The sequence below is a fragment of the Phyllosticta capitalensis genome, assembly GCF_038381095.1.
Source record: "Phyllosticta capitalensis strain CBS 128856 chromosome Unknown BKA78scaffold_4, whole genome shotgun sequence".
In the NCBI taxonomy this organism is placed as follows: Eukaryota; Fungi; Ascomycota; class Dothideomycetes; order Botryosphaeriales; family Phyllostictaceae; genus Phyllosticta; species Phyllosticta capitalensis.
The window spans coordinates 2,162,079-2,179,804 of NW_027117442.1; the positions used below are offsets into that span (position 1 = coordinate 2,162,079).

At 54.7% G+C, this 17,726-nt stretch overlaps 8 protein-coding genes across 8 annotated transcripts; 5 read left to right on the forward strand and 3 right to left on the reverse strand.

Annotated features, from left to right (window-relative positions):
* Positions 1-123: 123 nt before the first annotated feature.
* Positions 124-3,228, reverse strand: BKA78DRAFT_294893 (uncharacterized protein; the record flags this gene model as incomplete). Its single annotated transcript, XM_066886413.1, has 6 exons — positions 124-269; positions 304-1,161; positions 1,224-1,435; positions 1,492-2,264; positions 2,321-2,564; positions 2,624-3,228. 6 exons carry the CDS (start codon positions 3,226-3,228, stop codon positions 124-126), a joined length of 2,838 nt encoding a protein of 945 aa, XP_066745723.1.
* A 1,160-nt stretch (positions 3,229-4,388) lies between these two features.
* Positions 4,389-5,799, reverse strand: BKA78DRAFT_312250 (uncharacterized protein). Its single transcript, XM_066888289.1, has one exon. The coding sequence runs from the start codon at positions 5,652-5,654 to the stop codon at positions 4,428-4,430; it is 1,227 nt and encodes a 408-aa protein (XP_066745724.1). The 5' UTR covers positions 5,655-5,799; the 3' UTR covers positions 4,389-4,427.
* On the forward strand, positions 5,764-7,842 carry BKA78DRAFT_121955 (aspartic peptidase domain-containing protein). The gene is made up of 2 exons (XM_066882452.1): positions 5,764-7,442; positions 7,489-7,842. Exons 1-2 carry the CDS (start codon positions 6,260-6,262, stop codon positions 7,509-7,511), a joined length of 1,206 nt encoding a protein of 401 aa, XP_066745725.1. The 5' UTR covers positions 5,764-6,259; the 3' UTR covers positions 7,512-7,842.
* A 441-nt stretch (positions 7,843-8,283) lies between these two features.
* BKA78DRAFT_249643 (permease for cytosine/purines, uracil, thiamine, allantoin-domain-containing protein) lies at positions 8,284-9,798 on the forward strand (the record flags this gene model as incomplete). Its single annotated transcript, XM_066884492.1, has 1 exon — positions 8,284-9,798. One exon carries the CDS (start codon positions 8,284-8,286, stop codon positions 9,796-9,798), a length of 1,515 nt encoding a protein of 504 aa, XP_066745726.1.
* A 158-nt stretch (positions 9,799-9,956) lies between these two features.
* Positions 9,957-11,059, reverse strand: BKA78DRAFT_121959 (concanavalin A-like lectin/glucanase domain-containing protein). The gene is made up of 2 exons (XM_066882453.1): positions 10,566-11,059; positions 9,957-10,516 (listed from the first exon to the last, which is right to left on the reverse strand). Exons 1-2 carry the CDS (start codon positions 10,999-11,001, stop codon positions 10,116-10,118), a joined length of 837 nt encoding a protein of 278 aa, XP_066745727.1. The 5' UTR covers positions 11,002-11,059; the 3' UTR covers positions 9,957-10,115.
* A 606-nt stretch (positions 11,060-11,665) lies between these two features.
* On the forward strand, positions 11,666-13,166 carry BKA78DRAFT_312256 (ER lumen protein retaining receptor-domain-containing protein). Its single transcript, XM_066888290.1, has 3 exons — positions 11,666-11,885; positions 11,951-12,243; positions 12,354-13,166. The coding sequence occupies exons 1-3, from the start codon at positions 11,783-11,785 to the stop codon at positions 13,008-13,010; spliced, it is 1,053 nt and encodes a 350-aa protein (XP_066745728.1). The 5' UTR covers positions 11,666-11,782; the 3' UTR covers positions 13,011-13,166.
* Positions 13,167-14,066: 900 nt separating this feature from the next.
* On the forward strand, positions 14,067-15,287 carry BKA78DRAFT_249332 (putative aldo-keto reductase; the record flags this gene model as incomplete). Its single annotated transcript, XM_066884466.1, has 5 exons — positions 14,067-14,209; positions 14,304-14,763; positions 14,827-14,898; positions 14,964-15,077; positions 15,135-15,287. The coding sequence occupies 5 exons, from the start codon at positions 14,067-14,069 to the stop codon at positions 15,285-15,287; spliced, it is 942 nt and encodes a 313-aa protein (XP_066745729.1).
* A 1,407-nt stretch (positions 15,288-16,694) lies between these two features.
* On the forward strand, positions 16,695-17,722 carry BKA78DRAFT_352167 (LicD family-domain-containing protein; the record flags this gene model as incomplete). The annotated part of the gene is made up of 3 exons (XM_066891304.1): positions 16,695-16,901; positions 16,957-17,606; positions 17,659-17,722. The coding sequence occupies 3 exons, from the start codon at positions 16,695-16,697 to the stop codon at positions 17,720-17,722; spliced, it is 921 nt and encodes a 306-aa protein (XP_066745730.1).
* Between the last annotated feature and the right edge of the window lie 4 nt (positions 17,723-17,726).

The following is a 17,726-nucleotide window of genomic DNA, read 5'->3' on the forward strand; positions in this document are numbered from 1 at the left end:
AGCAAAGAAAAAGAATTCCACGCAATCAATGACCAATTGCTAGAGGTGTAGGTTGAGCCAAGTGCAACCTTTTGTAACTTCCGATGTGATGAACTCAACATGCAATCCTGTAAACTTCACCAATCAAAAATCATTAGCACGATGGGCTATGGTTATCATTTCACTCTGCTTGACCGCAAGGACACCATGTGCTCGAGATCCCGAGCACCGCCCACCAGAGCTCTCAAAATCGCCGTTGGCCCAAGGCCTCATAGGGGGCCGCTGAAGATCTAGTACAGTACAACCAACTCCAGAACTACACACCCCCTCCATCACTCAGCTGCCTTCCCTTCATCCTACTCAAGTCATCCTTGCTCGGCCACCTCACATCCCTCGCCGTTGTGAAGCAAAAGCGACCTTCTTCCGAATTTTCACTGTCGCCAACAAAGCCCCAAGTGATGGGCAACAGGTGCGCGTGCACATCTTCTTTGTGCGAATGGCAAGCTGCGCTGATGGCAGCGCTGCAGGTCGAGGCGAGCGGCATTGGGTACGTGCTCTTTGCGTGCTTGCTTGGACGGACGTTGGGCGATTGAGTCGTGGTTTTGAGGGGCAGAAGCTGGGCCTTCGAGTCTGTTTTGGTGTGCGAGACAGGCCTGGAGATGTCCGGTGATGACGACGCGGTACTGATCACGCTGGTGCGGGGTCCAGGAGTTGTCCCGTCGTTCTTGCCCTCGTCCGCGTCGCTGTGCCCGACGCATTGCGTTGCTCCTCCATCTTCCTCCTCAACCGAAGCAGGCGCCTTGAGCCGCCAGTAAAACGCCAGAGGCAAGGGAGCCAAAAACAATATGACACCAGCCGGGATCGCCAGCACAGTCGCTATTGTTGAGAAGCCAATGATGAAAGAATCGTTTTCCTTGTCATGGCTGAAATCAGGGGTGACCATTTCAACGGACGCGACAACGAAGACACACTGCGAGACGAGCCAGTGGAGCAGAGTGTTGATGATGTTGAGCGGGACGCTGTATTTGAGTGGCAACGAGAGAAAGTACGATGAGCGCTGCAGACTGCGAGGTGTCGAGACGCGCACGGCTTTGCGGGTGTAGATGAAGCGGTTCCATTCGTCGGCAATGAGGAGCGACGTGATGAGGCTGTTATAGACGAGGTAGAAGAAACTGATGATGACTGCAAAGGGAGAAGTTGGGTCAGCATGCGTCAGGAAGGAAGTGACTCGTCTTTGGTCGCACCTTGGAAGATGTTGGCCACGAACGTGGAGAAGAAATATTGGCCCAGCTGTGGCAGTTTCTCAACCACTTGCGGAACGACGTAGGCGTACGGGTTGAACGAGCCTATGCCTTCGGACCAGAGCGATGCAGGATCTATCGGTATGCCTGCTTGCGCCAGATTGTAAAGCTCTAAAACGAGCAGCGGCGCGGCGATGATAGCCATGATGGAAATGCTACAGATTGTCAGTTGCTTTCAGCTGGTATCATACAGTGCATCTTGAACACTTACAGTCCATAAGTGAGGTACCATTTACTCCGGCTAGCAGACTTGAACCAAATTGTTTCCTTGGGTATGCGATACTGGCTGTAATGGTCCTTCTCTGGCCACTGAGATGTGAAATCTTCCATCGAAGCCATCTCCTTATCACAAGTCCAAGGATCCTTGTGTTCCAGAAAACTTGCAATAGCGTCGCCGACTGTGACGAGTGACACCTTTTTAGCGTTCTCCCGCACGTCTTTCTTCATCTGCGAAAATTCGTCGTACCAATTCCGAAGCCTTTTTGGAACAAGTCGGCGAAGTATTCTGGTCATTTTCTTCGGCTTTTCAGTCTTTTTGTTGTTTTCAGATGTCGACGTGACCGTGCTCTGCCATTGGATATGCGCCGTGTATAGAATGCAACCGCATTTAGTCGCGTTCAGGATGCAAACCACAATGAGCACAATGGAGCTGAATTGCAGCGCGCACTTCTCCTCCAACACTTTCGAGTTGTCGCCGTCGCTCAGGCAGTAGTCGATCTTGTAGTACCGCGAGTACAAGTACTTCCCTTTGGAAGGGTCCGGGGTCGTCCAACGCCAGCCTTTCCAGGACCATTCATTCAGGCGAGGCTCGAGAAAGTCTCGCGTGCACCAATCCGTGGGAAGGTATGTGTCTGTTTGCTTCCACCTGTTGCACATCCAGAAGTTATACATGATCCAGTTGCTGCCCCGCGCTGTACTGGTCATGTCGAGCAACGATGCTGAAGTGTTTTCGTAGATAATGGATTGATTATCAGCCATGGTAACCTGGGACGAAGAGTCAGTGCGTCTACGTCATCTGCGCCTAATGGACTAGAACTCACGTTGGAGCTCACAACGATCAAGTCTCCCATGCCGACAGAGCCACTGATGTAACGATCAAAACATTCCGTTTTGTTCAAGCGATCCAGGCCACTAATGTTGTTCCGCATTTGCTGAATGTTGGGCGTCATGTCTCCGGTCCATGAATTGTTTGTCCAAGTATTCGGATCGGACTCAAAGTCACTCGTCACCATCGCGACACGATACCAACTGACAGGGGTAGCGGAGAAGACTGCCGAGTTCCACCTGAAACCAGCAAAGTCCCGCGTGAGCAGGGAGATCAATTGGAGACAGACTTTACTCACATGAGATGCAACAGACCAGACGAGACCATTAGGATGACACATACGATGCGTCTCCTAAGCGCAATGCGCTTCCAATTCCTCCAACTCTGCACGCCAATATCGAACCAGTCTTTGTTTTTATGCTTTTCGTCGACCTCCTCTCGCGTTGGCGCAACCAGTATCTGCATGCAGTAGTTGCTTGACAAGAGTAGCAGCGACGACAGGACGTTGATTGCCAGATGAATCCAGCGGTTGGCGACCTTGACACTTGAGCAGCTACCCGCAAAATACTGTCCCGTGTACGTCTCCATGTCGAAGTTGTAGATTGAGGATGCCGCGAACCCAATGTTAAGAAGCAAGACAGCAGTCGAAAGGCCGACGTGGATGCACAGCATCATCGCCCGCTGCGTAGTCCATTTTGCTGGGTTTGTCGTGTCCGGAATCCATGTTGCCAGATCTTCAATCCGCGCGAATCGCCTGCTTCCTGAACCATCTTTTTCGGAGAAGAGTCTGGGATCCGCGCCATTGACATTTTTAGGTAGAACTTGCTCGGGTTCATCTTTGCAAGGAGCAGAATGCTCGCGCTCTTGAGGGCAGAGCGGATCTAGCTCATGCGAGTCTTGCATGGGATCTTCGGCTCCTGGGAGTGACGCAATTTGGTGATTTTGAAGAATGGTTGATGCTCGATCAGCCAACGATGACGGAGCCCTGGTGTATTAAATATCGGCACATTTTGAAAACGTAGAGATAATTTGATATGAGGAGATTTTGGGGCGTAAATGCTTTGCGCGTGCCTAGCCTCTCTCTTTACTAAAAACAGAGCTGGACAGGCTGACTACGTGGAAGATCTTCGCCGCCTGTCGGATAAACTTGCATCTTGTGTAGCTGTCAAGAAATGTTCATGCACCACTCGGTTAAGAATAAATGATTTTCGGAGGATGTGGTCGTTATTGTAGAGGTAGACGGGGGCCAAAATCGGGGCAAACGCCAGATTGGACTTTGGGGGTCTTTCCAATTGGAGAGCTGCAGGCGCTTAACCTACACTCTGGCTGGAAGTTGCCGCTCGCTACCCGCTTGAAGAATTTGTCGTCGGCAAGAGCTTGTACACAGGCCAGGTGTTCAGCTCACCGGATTGCGAAATAGACAAGGCCTGCGACCTCAAGTGCTCAACGCACGATGGGTTTCCGCCCCCGCCCGCCGCCGCGGTGGATCGACCGTTGGATTTTGGCCTAGATTGACACTCAATCAGTGGTGAGGGCCAAATGCATTGCACGACTTGGCTGCCAAAGAGGACTTGGCGGATCGGACTTGGCGGATGCCGGTGACTCAAAGGAGTTCACATAATCATCTTCCTTGATCCAAGGCCTGATAGCAAAATCGTAGCACACACTAGAAGGACTCTGAGGAAATATCCATCTTGTGAAGCGTGCGGATGGGGAGGATCCAAGCACCTCAACTCCAAGATACGGGGAGACGGGCATCCGGCATAATAGTTGCGTGTGCCGCGACTTTTGCAACCTGTACGACATTCAATCAGTCACAGCGCAAGTGCTCTCACAGCTCCTGTAGTGGCTCGAATCCGAGCTAATCATCATGTCCAACAGGAAATATTTGGCGCCTACCAAGGCCATGCAAATGCGGATGAACGTGTCCACCATGGAGGCCTGGGCATGCCAAAATAACCACACAACCCGAGGGTGGCGCTTGTCGGCAACTGGGGAAAATGCGGTCATCGGTCCTAGCCCATTTTGGAATCTAGCAACCATTGGGCTCGTTAGCAGGGGCATAGCTTTCAACAAATGGATTGGGTATATGTCTATAGTTTTCATGACTGGTGCTCACCGTCAGCGACGGCTGCCGCCTCTCCGCTCTCTCCATCGACTTCTTCGTCTATATCCTCAATCGGGTAGGTCAAGATGGCCGCAATGTTCCCCAAACCCTCTAGCCTCTTGCCGCTCTCGTGTGCCGAGCTCAGCACTCGGACTTCACCTCCCTCTTGCTCTCTGACCCGGTCTACCAGCGACACCCACCTTCTCCGCGTCCCAATGTCGTCACTGCGGAAGAGCGCGTTAGAGATGAGGAGGACACCACCGCCCCGGCCGACGGCGCCCTTCTCCACGGCCTTTTCTACCTCGCGCGGTCCGTACCATGCTCTTCCGTCGTCTTTGCGCATCAGCTCAAAAAACCTGTCCATGAGCGCCGTTTCCCGCGCGTATTTGGTGTTGCTGAGCTTCTCTTGGATGGCCTTGCTCTTCAATACCTCATTCAGCGCGTGGATCTGACCGCTAGAGCTATGCGTGACAATGATGCTCGGCAGCCAGTTTCGCAGCGCCTTGTCTCCCGTCGTGATCGCATGCTGCTTGATGTGTTGTTGGAAGCTTTGCGCTGTGAAGCCAGGCGAGGCGAGAAGCAACGGCCGCGAGTTGTTCAGGTCGACCTGGCGCAAAAGTGTCGATAGTACGAGCCCATAAAACTTTTCCATGCCCTTGTCGTGTGCGCCGGCGCCGCTTTTGCCTTTTGTAGGGATGGGCGTTTGTACGCGCTGCCGCAGGATCGTCTGGTGCTCGGTGATGAGGCAAATGTTTGCAACTCCCTCTTGCATAACCACCGCCCAAATTTCTGCGCGCTGGCGTGCATCCGTCGCCTCTTCCAGCGCTGCGATCGCTATACTATCCCATCCGTCCGCTTTTTCGAGCTTAAATTGCCGGTGCAGTTCGAGGTCCAGCGTGTGACTTTGGCCCAGGCCGACGTATTCATTTTCCTCGGCGACGACACCCGCGACGTGAAGCTGCGCTGCACCCGGGTCGAAATCGGTCTTGGTGACTTGGATCGTCAGCCGCGTGTGGACGCGCTTGGTCGTTGTCGCGCTTTTGCCCTTTCCCGTGTCGACGCCGCCGGTGGTCTTGGCTACTTTGCGGATTGCTTCAGCGTATAGCTTGTCGCCAGGTCGGATCAGGTTGAAGGCATGCCACATGTCTTCAGGTTCTTCGGGGAGCAACGTGACGGAGCCGGCGCCCGTGCGGCGGTCAATGAAGTTCTTGAGGAGGCGCATGGTGAAATATGTGAGTCGTGAGAGCGGACAACTGCACACGAGGGCGGTGGCAAGGCGGATTTAGAGTCTGGGTGCTGTAAATGTTGAGCAACAATTTGAAGCAAATCGGTGACGTTGTCCCTACCTATGACGATAGCTTAGCGCCCGTTTGCTTAGTCAGTCCCGCCTCTTCATTCCAGCCCAAGATACCACAGCACCACGGTTGCCATCAACCCAAACACGCAACGTCTGCTCTCAAACACTTCCATCTCAGCACTTGAGAGTAGGATTTCTGACCAAGGCTAAGCGGCATGGCTCTCCTGACAACACTCTCGAGCCATTGGCACTCCCCCTGATGTCCAAGACAATGTCTTCTACAAAACCTGACAATGAAAAGGGGATAAAGGCCCCTATCCCAACGCAAAAGCAATAATTCATGCACAGTCTCTACTCGTATTCCAGAGGATTGCAAAAGGTGCCCCCACGAGCATGATCCACAAACATGGTCAGAGCTAGCGCCGCTTGGCCTCACGATCCTTCGCGTATTATTATGCGGTATCAATAAGACCTCATCGTTGCGCGGTTATCCTTCTGTCGATTTCCACGTCTCCATTCACTCGAATACAATGTTTCAACTCTTTCAAATCTCTCTGCTGCTGTCGGTGGGCGTCCGTGCAACCGTCCTGAAGATACCAGTCGAATGGGCGTCGGCTAATGACCCGACATCTCCGGCTAATTCGCAAAGACCGCAACTTTCACGGCAACAACAAAGTCCAATCGGCGTCGACCGGAGACCAAGAAGACAGACGCTCCAGGACGACTCACAATTGGTGCTGGAGCTCGACGTGGGCACGCCTGCGCAAAAAGTCCGTCTCGTTCCCGATCTGACATCCAACATTTTCGTCGTCCCAACCGCCGCCTGTCATACCAAGGCTCGAAAAGCCAATCGCGACTGTGAAAGTTCCGGAACATTCAACAGCACACTCTCATCGACTTACTTGAGAGGACCCTCAATTCCGGAATTACCATGGAGAGAGGCAACCTTCCGCGGAAATCTGGCTCGCGATGTCATTAGCTTTGGCTCCAACAGTACTTTCAATAAGTCTTTTACCGAATCCAGCGTCGTTCACTCAAAGAGAAAATCACGCTCTGCTGGCTCTCATGGCGTTTTCGGGCTGAAGCTAGGTCGCTCATTCGCAGACTCGGATACTCTTTTCCAGGGAATGTTTGACGCAGGCCATCTTGACAGCAAGGTGTTCGGAGTCGAGTTGCCCCATGGTCAGAAATCCGGACAGCTAACACTTGGTGGATTGGACCATGGACTTACGCTGAACGACGTTAACATGATACCTGCTATCCAGTCTGGAAACCTTGGGTGGGCAGTCGAGGCGAAGTACCTGGTACACATATCCGATGGCTTCTACTTGACTACGCATCTCGAAAATTGCACTGCTGAACTCGACTTCAACTTTCCCGGGTTTGCTTTCCCAAGGCCGTTTCTGCAAGAAATCCTCACCGCACTTGGGTCACCGCCCGATGCTGGATTCACCGCCGAGACGATTACTTTTCCTTGCGATTACAGAATGCAGATGCCAGAAATCGCCATTGGACTAGGCCAGAATGGGTATAGGCTGGACGCGTTTGACTACGCGTTCGAAACGGAAGATGACAAGTCCGGAAAGAGCATGTGCGCGGTGAGAATCCATTCGGCATCCGCGCTACCGGCGCACCGGGGCTGTATGATCGTGGGACGGGAGTTCTTTTCAGCTCACTACAGCGTCTTTGACGTGGAGAGCATGAAGGTTGGGTGTGAGTATCAATGACCCGTATTCAGAAACATGCTGACGGCTGGCAGTTATCAAACAAAGCGATTTTTGAGTGCGTTCGGGCGTTTCACGGAGCTTGGCTGGCTGAGAGCCGGAGGCGGCGTGGGCGCGGTAATCATAGCAACGGCGTTTGGCGGATGGTCAACACCAACATCAAAGCCCAAAATAATCACTTGCGATCTACCGGTACGTACTCTTTTCGAGTGCTGTCGCATTGGTGGAGAGGCTCTCGGAGATCGTTTGATCGACGGAGATCTCATGCACAGATAATGTAGCTAGCGCGGGCCGGTACCGGAGAATTTCTTCTTTCAGGTCCTCCCACGGCACGACTCTCTGAATCATGCACATGCTGCCAACCCGTTTTGTTGTCAGCCGACGAAAAGCTTGTGCCCTTCTTTCGTCGCCTGCGGCGCATTCTTCCAGAAATTCTTTCTGCATTTTGCCGCCGGCACAGCTCTTCTCGATTTGACTTAAACCCAAAGTACGACCTCAAGCCGCTCAAGGCAGAATGCAGACCAATCGCCCAATGAAGCTTTCGGATCAAGGTATCTAAAGGTAGCCTCAGCATGACACCGGTGTTCAAAGAGTCTGCCCTCGTGTTACGTCTCCTCCAGCCTTCTCTCGTTCAGCTGAGGGAGCCGTGGCCTGGGACAGAACCATTGTTCTGAGAGATACGGTTGAACTTGATCTAGACAATTCTAGCGAAAGGACGCATGCTGCGCGCTTCCCCGCTGCCCAACTTTGAGTTCAGCATGCTGACTGCTCTTCAGGGTGCAATGAGCAGCCTTCGCGTACCCGGGGCGCCGGACGCTGAGAAAGGCGCCATGCCTTTGCCTGGCGACGCCCTCTCAGCTGTCGACTGCGAAGACCGTTCGTCCCCGGCCACAATTGAGAAGAGCAAGAGCACCTGGATCACGACTGTCGAGGCCGCTCTCGTCGAGTACAATTTCGAAACCCGAGGAATCCAGCGCGTCGAGGAGCACGAACGTCATGACTTGCGGAATCTGGGATATTCGCAGGTTGCCATCCTGTGGTTCGCAATCAACCTCGCGGCCAACAACATCACCCTCGGTATGCTCGGTCCGGCAGTCTACTCTCTCGGTTTCAAGGACGCCTCTCTCTGTGCAGTCTTCGGCATGATGGTCGGCTGCTTGGCCACTTCCTATACTGCCACTTTCGGCCCCCGCTCAGGCAATCGGACCATGATATTCTGCCGTTATACCATGGGATGGTATCCGTCAAAGGTGGTCGTCGTGCTCAACATCATCGTCTTGCTCGGCTACTCTCTTATCGACTGCGTGGTGGCGGGTCAAGTCCTCTCTCACGTCTCCTCGTCGAACCTGTCAATCGTCGTTGGTATCGTGATTGTGGCCATTGTTACCTGGTTCGTTACAACATTTGGCTACAACGTCTTCCACTACTATGAGCGCTACGCATGGTTCCCCCAAGTCATTGTGCTTTGCATTCTGGCCGGAGTTGCGGGCCCAAAGTTCGACACCACCACGCCGTCTTCCGCACCCGATGCCCGCACTCTCATGGGCAATCGCCTGTCATTTTTCTCGCTCTGCCTCTCAGCAGCAGTGACCTACTCGGGTGAGGCAGGTGACTATCTCGTCTACTATCCCTCCAATACGCCCGGCTGGAAAGTCTTCACCGTAACCTTTGCTGGTCTAACTTCGAGCTTCACGATGGTCTATATTCTCGGCATTGGCCTGGCGACGGGAATGACCAAGCACGCGGACTGGGCCACTGCTTATGAGACGTCACAAGGAGCCCTCATTGTCGAAGCGTTTGCGCCTCTGGGCGGGTTCGGCAAATTCTGCGGGGTCATGATCGCGCTCGGTCTCATTTCCAACCTCATCCCACCAACGTACAGCGCCGGCGTCGACGCGCAGATCTTGGGATCATGGTGCGAGCGCATACCTCGCGCGCTTTGGAATACAGTCGGAGTCATCATCTACACCATTTGCGCCGCCGTCGGCCGCGCGCATCTGTCGGACATTTTTACGAATTTCCTTGCACTCATGGGCTACTGGGTGTGCATCTGGATTGCTCTGACGCTGGAAGAGCATCTTTTGTTTCGGTCGAGGAACGGTGGTTATGACTGGTCTGCATGGAACAAGAAGGAGAAGCTCCCGTACGGGTATGCAGCATTCACGGCCTTTGTTGTTGGTTGGATCGGCGCAATTCTGTGCATGGCCCAAGTGTGGTACATTGGGCCCATTGCAAAGACGGTGGGAGAAGATGGCGCGGACATGGGCAACTATGTTGGTTTCGCGTGGGCAGCTGTTGTTTACCCGCCGCTCAGGTGGTTGGAGATCAAGAAGTTTGGACGGTAGAGGTTGTGATGGAAACAAAGTTGTATCGAAGGTTGAGGGGCAAAGTTCAAGTTGTCGTCGCAGACATGCCCTGTTTGGGACACAGATTGAGGATCAAGGTTTACGGACGTTTCATCAAACATCATTTCCGGCAACAATCGTCGTTTGTCATTATGCTTAAATGTCTCGCAGAATTTGCTAATGAGGCGAAAGAGATACAAACGATACAAACAACCATTTCCGCACTAGCAGCGGACATGCAGACAACACGTCAATCGTGCCGTGGCACTGATCCCCGCGCATCACCCCCACTGCTGTGAGATGGATTCTCTTCCTTCCTAGGCGTTGACCTTCATATCAATCGACAAATCCATGTTGACGACACCCCAGAAAGGCTCAACGCCACAGTTGGCTACATTCAACCAAGTTGTGTCTGGTGGAAACAACTTGGCCTGGTTGGCCAACGCCAACAACCAATCCTTCATGTTTCCACTGAAGCTGCCGCTGTATTGTTGGTCGGCCAGCAAACTGGTGACGGTGATGCCCGTGTCTTTGTTCTTTCCCTGGTACATGCTCCAAGTCTTTCCATAAATGTTGAGGGTTGCTTTCTTGCCAGCAGCGAACCCGATCGGGACTTGGTTGTTCCTCCACGTCAACCAGAGCATCAGCTCTTGCGCTTGTCCGGGTGTCTTGGAATCGCCTTTCTTGGGACCGGTCATGAAATCGAAGACAACATTTCCTTTGCACAAGTCAGCAACTTCTTCCTCACGTTCAAGCGAGCAACCTGCCTTTGAAGTCCTGGGTGTTGAAGTTCCAGGTGTACGTCGCCGGAATGCCGGTGATCTGGCTCAGCTGGTGTTCACGTCCCTCAATTGTAAGACCGATGAACGAGTATCCCTTGACGGTATCTGGGTTGGTGGCTTTTGGCATATTCCACTCGCTCCCCCATTGGAGCGTGTTGCCCTGCAGGCCCTTGTAGATCGTACACACGCTTCCCCTGATCTGGTCCTTGTTGTACATCATGTTGAACACGATGTAGTCCGTGTTTGGAATCACCTCGTAGTCATTTTTCTCCTTTTCGCTGCAGTGCCGTTTCTTTCCGGGGCTGTTCTGCCTGGGCTCGAGCTGGTTCTCGGTGGAGCGGCGGATGAGCTCGAAAGGAGAGGCCGTGGACGAGACGACGAAAAACAACAAATGAATGACGAGTAGCTTTAGAGAGTGCATGATGAACGAGTGACTGAGGCACAGGTAGTGAGGTATGGACTGGGGCACGACTGTTAAACCATCCAAATCAGGGTTGCAGACGACCCTCTTAAGGAGGGACGTCATGGCTATTCTAGGATCTCCATATTTTCTTAACCAGTGTCGGGCACACCTGCCTAGTTAAACAACCTAAATGAGGCTCCTAGGGTATGGCAACCTAAGTGGACAACGTCCCTAGATTCTGCAGCCCTCATTGGTGGCCCAGCAGCAGTGAAACGGCTGTGGCTTTCGGGGTCACCCTTCTGTTTCCATGAAGTGCACGTAGAAGAAGTCTAACACTTCGGCATTTCAGGGAATCAGATCCGCGGAGTGGGAAATCTTGCGGCGATTGATCCGCAAGGAGCCGCAATTTGGCGCTCTTGAGCAATGTGGATGGTCTCGAGTCCGACCGGTTCGTATTTTGATGACTGTGGTAGGTCATTCGATTTTGGTCGATGACAGTAGCAGATTGATAGATAGCGCCGACGCTGGCTGTGGGGAAAATGCAGGGACAGCATGGCCTGAGGCCAGCGGGCAACCCTGTAGGGCTTGGCGCTGGTGCGCTTACCTAACGGCCATACGTACCCGGGCTGGGCTCGGTCCAGGTTGCTAGCTGCCGTTCCGTTCGACGTGGAAGCTGCTGCTGCATGACCTCAGAGCCAAACAGGAACACCAACCTCCAGTCGCAAGGGAGCTCCCGCGTTGTTGAGCTCTGCGATAGCTCCCCGGCGCATCCGCAACCTGCAACCCTCCAACCGCCATCATGACGTTCAACTTCAACATCTTTCGCATTCTGGGCGACCTGTCCCACGCCGTCTCGCACATGATACTCATCGCCGTGATACATTCCAATCGAAGCGCAGAGGGTACGCGTGCTTCTTGCGCCCAAACGCCTGGCGGACAACGTAGCTAACGCGCATCTCCTCTGCAGGCGTCTCCCTACTCACTCAGATACTCTACGTCGTCGTCTTTTGCTCACGCTATGTCGACCTCTTCTACACGCCCATCTTCAACGACTGGCACCGGTGGTGGAACTTTGTCCTCAAAATATACTTCATCGTCACGTCGTCGTACACCGTCTTCATCATGATGCGGATCTTTGCGCGAACTCGCGAGCGAGAGAAGGCGGTCAAATTAGGCATGTACGCTTTGGGCGGCAGTCTTATCTTGACGCCTCTGACGACTCTGATCTTTCGGAAGTGGCACCCTTTCACTTTGGCGGAGGTAAGTTCCCAGTCATCTCGGGATCTTCCAGCGCATCTCGGATATTGTCTTCGTCTCGGGCTACCTTGCCATTCTCTCGGGACAAGAACTTGCTGACACGTTCCTCTCAGAATCTCTGGGTCTTTTCAATCATTCTCGAGTCTGTATGCGTCCTGCCGCAACTTATGCTCCTCCGGCAAACGACGGTTCCAACCGTCATTGACTCATTCTATCTCGTCACGCTTGGCTCCTACCGCGGATTCTACATTCTCAACTGGCTGGTTCGCGGTTTTGGACCCGAGCACAACTTCGACCCAGTGCGCACCATCTACGGCATCGTACAGACAGCGCTCTACATCGACTTTGCCTGGGTATATTGGACAAGGCAGCGGGTGAAGCTACGGGGCGGCGGAGTTGTGGACAGCGACGACCTGTCGCGCGGCTGGTTGGTCGGACGCTTCTTGGGACGCAAGAGCACCGAGGCGGACCGCGACGACTATGAGTACGACGCCGAGGCTGGAGGCGACGACGCTCAGCCGCGGACGCGCAACAACTCCAAGTGGGGAGCAAGGGGCATCTCTGTCTCAGCGGACGACACCTTGGATCCCAGCGGCGAGGCGTCGCAGCCCCTTGCAGACCCGGCGGCGTTTGAGGACGAAGAAAGCGACGATGACGCCGATGCGACGAACAAGAAGAACCAGGCACGCGCGTCAGGGCAGCACGAGCGCGAGCACGACCACGAGAGCGGCGTCAGCAACGGCGTCGAATGGAGAGAGGATCGCGACTGAGGAATATGACCAGAAGGAGTGGTGTTTTGATTTTGAGATTTGGGCCGGAGTTTGGACGGGAATATTGGGTGTCCTGCCACTTTGAGCCACATGATGTACGAGCTGGAGTTGACGAAATGAACTAGATAGACTACTACCACTTTCAAAAGACCGTCTGTCATGAATCTCGACCTTGGCTGCATTCAACTAGAGCTTTGTGACGGTGCGCAAGCTGCCTGATCTCGGGTGAATCAGGTGGGATTGTGCGAGGCGCTACATGGCGCCGTCTCCGATACCAGGAAGTGAAAAATCTACCTAGACTCCATCGCTTCATCCAAAGGAGGTGGAGTAGATTGATATACATGCATTGACAAAGATGTAGTATGTAACCATTGACAAAGACGCAGTAGGTAATCGGGACCCCGCCCACGGCCGATTGACCGTGCATCTTCGGCATTAGCGCGGAGTTTAAAGCTCCCGTCCCCGTCCTCTGTCTGCCCTGACGTCACGCGCACCACGTTCATCCAGTCGGCTCGGGGTCAATCCTCCCGTCATGCAGCACATCAGTGATGCTGTGCCCCTCACTTGCATATTGTTGGAGCTTCTACCTATTGAAGCTTTTTACCTTGTAGTTATCCCACTTTCCATTGCAAAACTTTCTGGCTCTTCACATCTAAAACACGTCGAGTGTAGACAAGGTCGCGGCGCGTGCCTTTTCACCTCGATTGCAGCTTTCACCGCATCTCGCCCACACGTGGCTGTTCTCGACGACGCGCTAGGTAGCTATAGCGACAGCTACCGCGCCCATTGGATAATCGAGTCCAATTCTGCATGCCTGCAGCTGCTGCTTCTACTACTACGATTGCGTACACTACTGCGCGCCAGTTGTCCTCCCACCGCCGCATTGGCTTTCGAATTGGCTCCGCCAGTCTACCGGCTGCTGCTCGACCGCAGCAACTCGCCACCACCTGCACGGCTGCTCGAGCCCGTTGGACGTCTTCTGCTGCTACGACCCTAACTATTGCGACGAAAGTGTCGCTTCTGAAAGGGGTGGCTACTAGGAGTTTCCGTACAGCCATGTCTGAGAAGGGAGAGAAGAGAGGAGAGAGGGAGGAGAGTCTGGCGTTTGGCAAGGGCAAGACGCCAGAGAGTATTGGGAGCACGTATCGCCTCAAGAGCGGCTACGAGATTCCGGTTGTGGGGTTTGGGGTGTATCAGACGTAAGATTGGCAGACAAGACATGCAGACCCACCCACATGTAGCATTGAAGACAGCAGACATAGGTGCTGACTTGAGCTCCGCGCCATTGAATAGTCCCGCCGCCGACTGCGCAGACCTCGTCAACCACGCCCTCGGCGCCGGCTACCGGCACATCGACAGCGCGCGCGCCTACCGCAACGAGGCGGGCTGCGCGAGCGGGCTCGTCGCGTCTGCGGCCAAGCAGGCCAACCTGAAGCGCGCCGACCTCTTCTTCACCACCAAGGTGCATCCGCGGGCCATGTCGTACGCGTCGGCGCGTGCCGATGTCGAGGCTACCCTGGCGTCGTGTCCGGAGCTCGAGGGGTACGTGGATTTGTATCTGCTGCACGCGCCGTATGGCGGGAAGTTGGCGCGACTTGGTGCGTGGCAGGCGCTTGTTGAGGCGGTTAAGGAGGGCAAGGTGAGGAGTATTGGGGTGAGCAATTATGGTGTGCATCACTTGGAGGAGCTGGAGGGGTGGATGCGGATAAGGGGGGAGAGAGGGATGGACGGTGGGGTGTTGAGCGTCAATCAGGTACGTGCATGCAGCGTCTGGGGTAAACGGGTCGGGGGAAGAGCGGCTGATCAGGGGATGTAGGTCGAGCTGCACCCGTGGCTCGCGCGTGATGATATCGTCAAGTGGTGTCGGGATAGGGGGGTTCTGCTCGAGGTAAGTCTGCAGCTCCTGGCTGGCTTTTGATTGGCTGGGGACCTATGCTTACACGACGATGATAGGCCTACTCGCCGCTGGTCAGGGCGACCAAGAACGATGACCCGCTTTTGGTCCCACTGGCAAAGAAGCATAACAAGACGACGGCGCAGATCTTGCTGCGGTGGAGCTTGCAAAAGGTGCGTGTGCTGTCCGTGGTCCCTCTCCACAAGTGGCTAAACATCAACGACATTCAGGGCTTCGTGCCGTTGCCGAAAACGGTCAGCAAGGCGCGTATCGAGGAGAATGCAAGCGTGTTTGACTTCGAGCTGGACGGCGACGACATGGCCAAGCTGAATACCGGGGCGTACGCGCCGTGCACATGGGATCCGACGGTCAGTAGGGACTGAGATGGCCCGGGGCCTGGCTGGTGAAAGGGGAGAGGCGTTCCTGGCTAAAAGCTTGAGTTGTGCGCCACCTACTCTAAGGGGGCGGGCCGCGAGGCAGTGCTGCGCCGCAGGTTGTGAGGTGTGTTTGTGGTTGTTCTTGACGGGTATTCGGCATGTTAGCGCCAGGGTGGAGGGAAGAAGCTGTGTTGGTGAAGCGATTGGATGGTGTTATTGCAAGAGGTCGCGTGCAGGCAGGCTGCGGCGAGGATGGAATGGACGCGAGTGTCAAGTGATGAAGCGACAGACATGGTGGTACGTCTAGCGGCAAGGGCAGAGCCGAATCTAGACAGCCGTGACGACTGACGTCCCTGTTGGAGTCGTTGACGTCTCTCAAATCGAGGGTTAGTTGACATGCTGCCGGAGCCGAGTCTGGTCGCGTTCGGACTGGGGATGTGTCGACGGAGTTACCCAGGACCCTAACTACAACAGGAAGAGGCTGAGGAACGATGGTGCCGCGTCAGCGATGACAGGGCGAGACGCCGGACGAGAGGGATGACAGGACGAGGGATGCAATGACACTCGGCGAGGGATGGTCAGCGATGTGGATGTTTTGGGATGGGTTTGGAGAGCCGTTTCTTCGAGAGCCGTTGATGTTTGCTTCGAGAGCGACGGAAACAAGCTGGTGAACAGTCAATGTTTGGTGTCAACCTCGTGGCGCCCGCAAAAGCTTGGTAAAAGCTTGGCCCTGTCGGCCGCGCGGCCACGAAAAAAATGCAGACGCCGCGCGCCCAGAAATTGGCCAATTCGCCCGCCACGCCCAGCGCTTGCTCGCCGTCATGTTCCCTGAAGGCCAACCCCGCCAAGCAGCATCCACGTCGACTGCCCAATTCTAATTCAGTCGCTCATCACTGTTGTTGCCGCGCGCCTGACGAGAGACGACAGAAGTGGGTAATTGAACACGAGGTGATGTGCTGTGCCGATTACGACGACGTGCTCGCACCATGTCCGGGGGCGCTGATGCCATGATCCACCTCTGTGTACATGTATAGATAGATTAGTAGAGAGTGCATCCATGGTGCCTTTGCGCAAACTTTTTGCCGCAGGTCAGAAGGAATCGGTAATAGCTAGTGCAGTAATTTGCAGCAGCGTCAACGGGCTGGCCTTGGTGGCTGCAAAACCAAGCCTGCCTGGCGGTGCTGTCGCCCGAGCGTACGGGGTGACGCGCGCAGAAGCCTCGACCACCACCCACACACGGCCCACGCTCCGCATTGCCAACTTAAGACTGCACCCACCTGCAGCCTCGTCCTGTCCCGGCAACCTCTCACGCGACATCTTCCTCTTCTACTCCCACTCTCCTACTTCTCCCCGACGTACCATGCTGTTTGCCCAGTAGCAGCTCCTCCATCACCGCCATCATCATCTCCAACCATGTTTACCCGCCTCTCGCTGTTGCTTGCGCTGCTCGCCGCCTGCGTAGCCCTCGTCCACACCGCACCCGCTCCCGCTCCCGCTCCCGCTACCATCCCCAGACTCCAGAAGCGCGATGCCGACTTTCTCAGCGTAAAGACCAAGAATCGCAAGGACCACTCGGGCAAAAAGGGCGATCCCGTAGAAAAGTACTTCCACGAGTCCACCGTACGTATCTCCCACGCCCTCCGCAATGGCAGACCCTGACAGCGCCGTGCCACAGTTCCACCCGCATTATGATGGCCGCTTCGCAGAGCACACGCTGTCCTATGACGACCGCCTCTCCAACCTGACCGCTCTCGTCCAGACCTACCTCTCGACCATGCACGACATTGGCGCCGAAACGTGGATCATGCACGGCTCTCTGCTGGGTTGGTGGTGGAATCGCAAGATTATGCCCTGGGACACGGATATTGACGTCCAAATCTCTGAGCAGAGCATGCACTACCTGGCCTCGTACTACAACATGAGCGTCCACCACTTCAACATCCCCGGCACCGACCAGAGCCGCGACTACATGATTGAGGTCAACCCGCACTACACAAACGGCTCGACCAAGGACTGGCTGAATGTCATTGATGCCCGCTGGATCGACACCGACACCGGTCTCTTCATCGACATCACCACTGTCCGCCACGACAAGGAGCGCGAGGAAAACGGCCAGGCCGGCTGGATGTACTGCAAGGACAAGCACCACTTCCGCTTCGACGACATTTTCCCTCTGCGCGACAGCACGTTTGAAAACATGCCCGTCAAGATTCCGTTTGCGTACCAGGCGCTTCTCCAAGAGGAATACGGCTCCAGGAGTTTGACCAACACGCGCTACGAGGGTCACCGCTTCGACCAGACCGAGATGAAGTGGATACCGCTCAAGTAAGCTTCAGAGTCCAATCCGGCGCAATCTTGCCCGCTAACATTTGCACAGCTCCTATTGCTCCACTCACAAGAATGAGTGCAGATCGGGCACCCACCAAGGCGGCGGCGACTGATGAA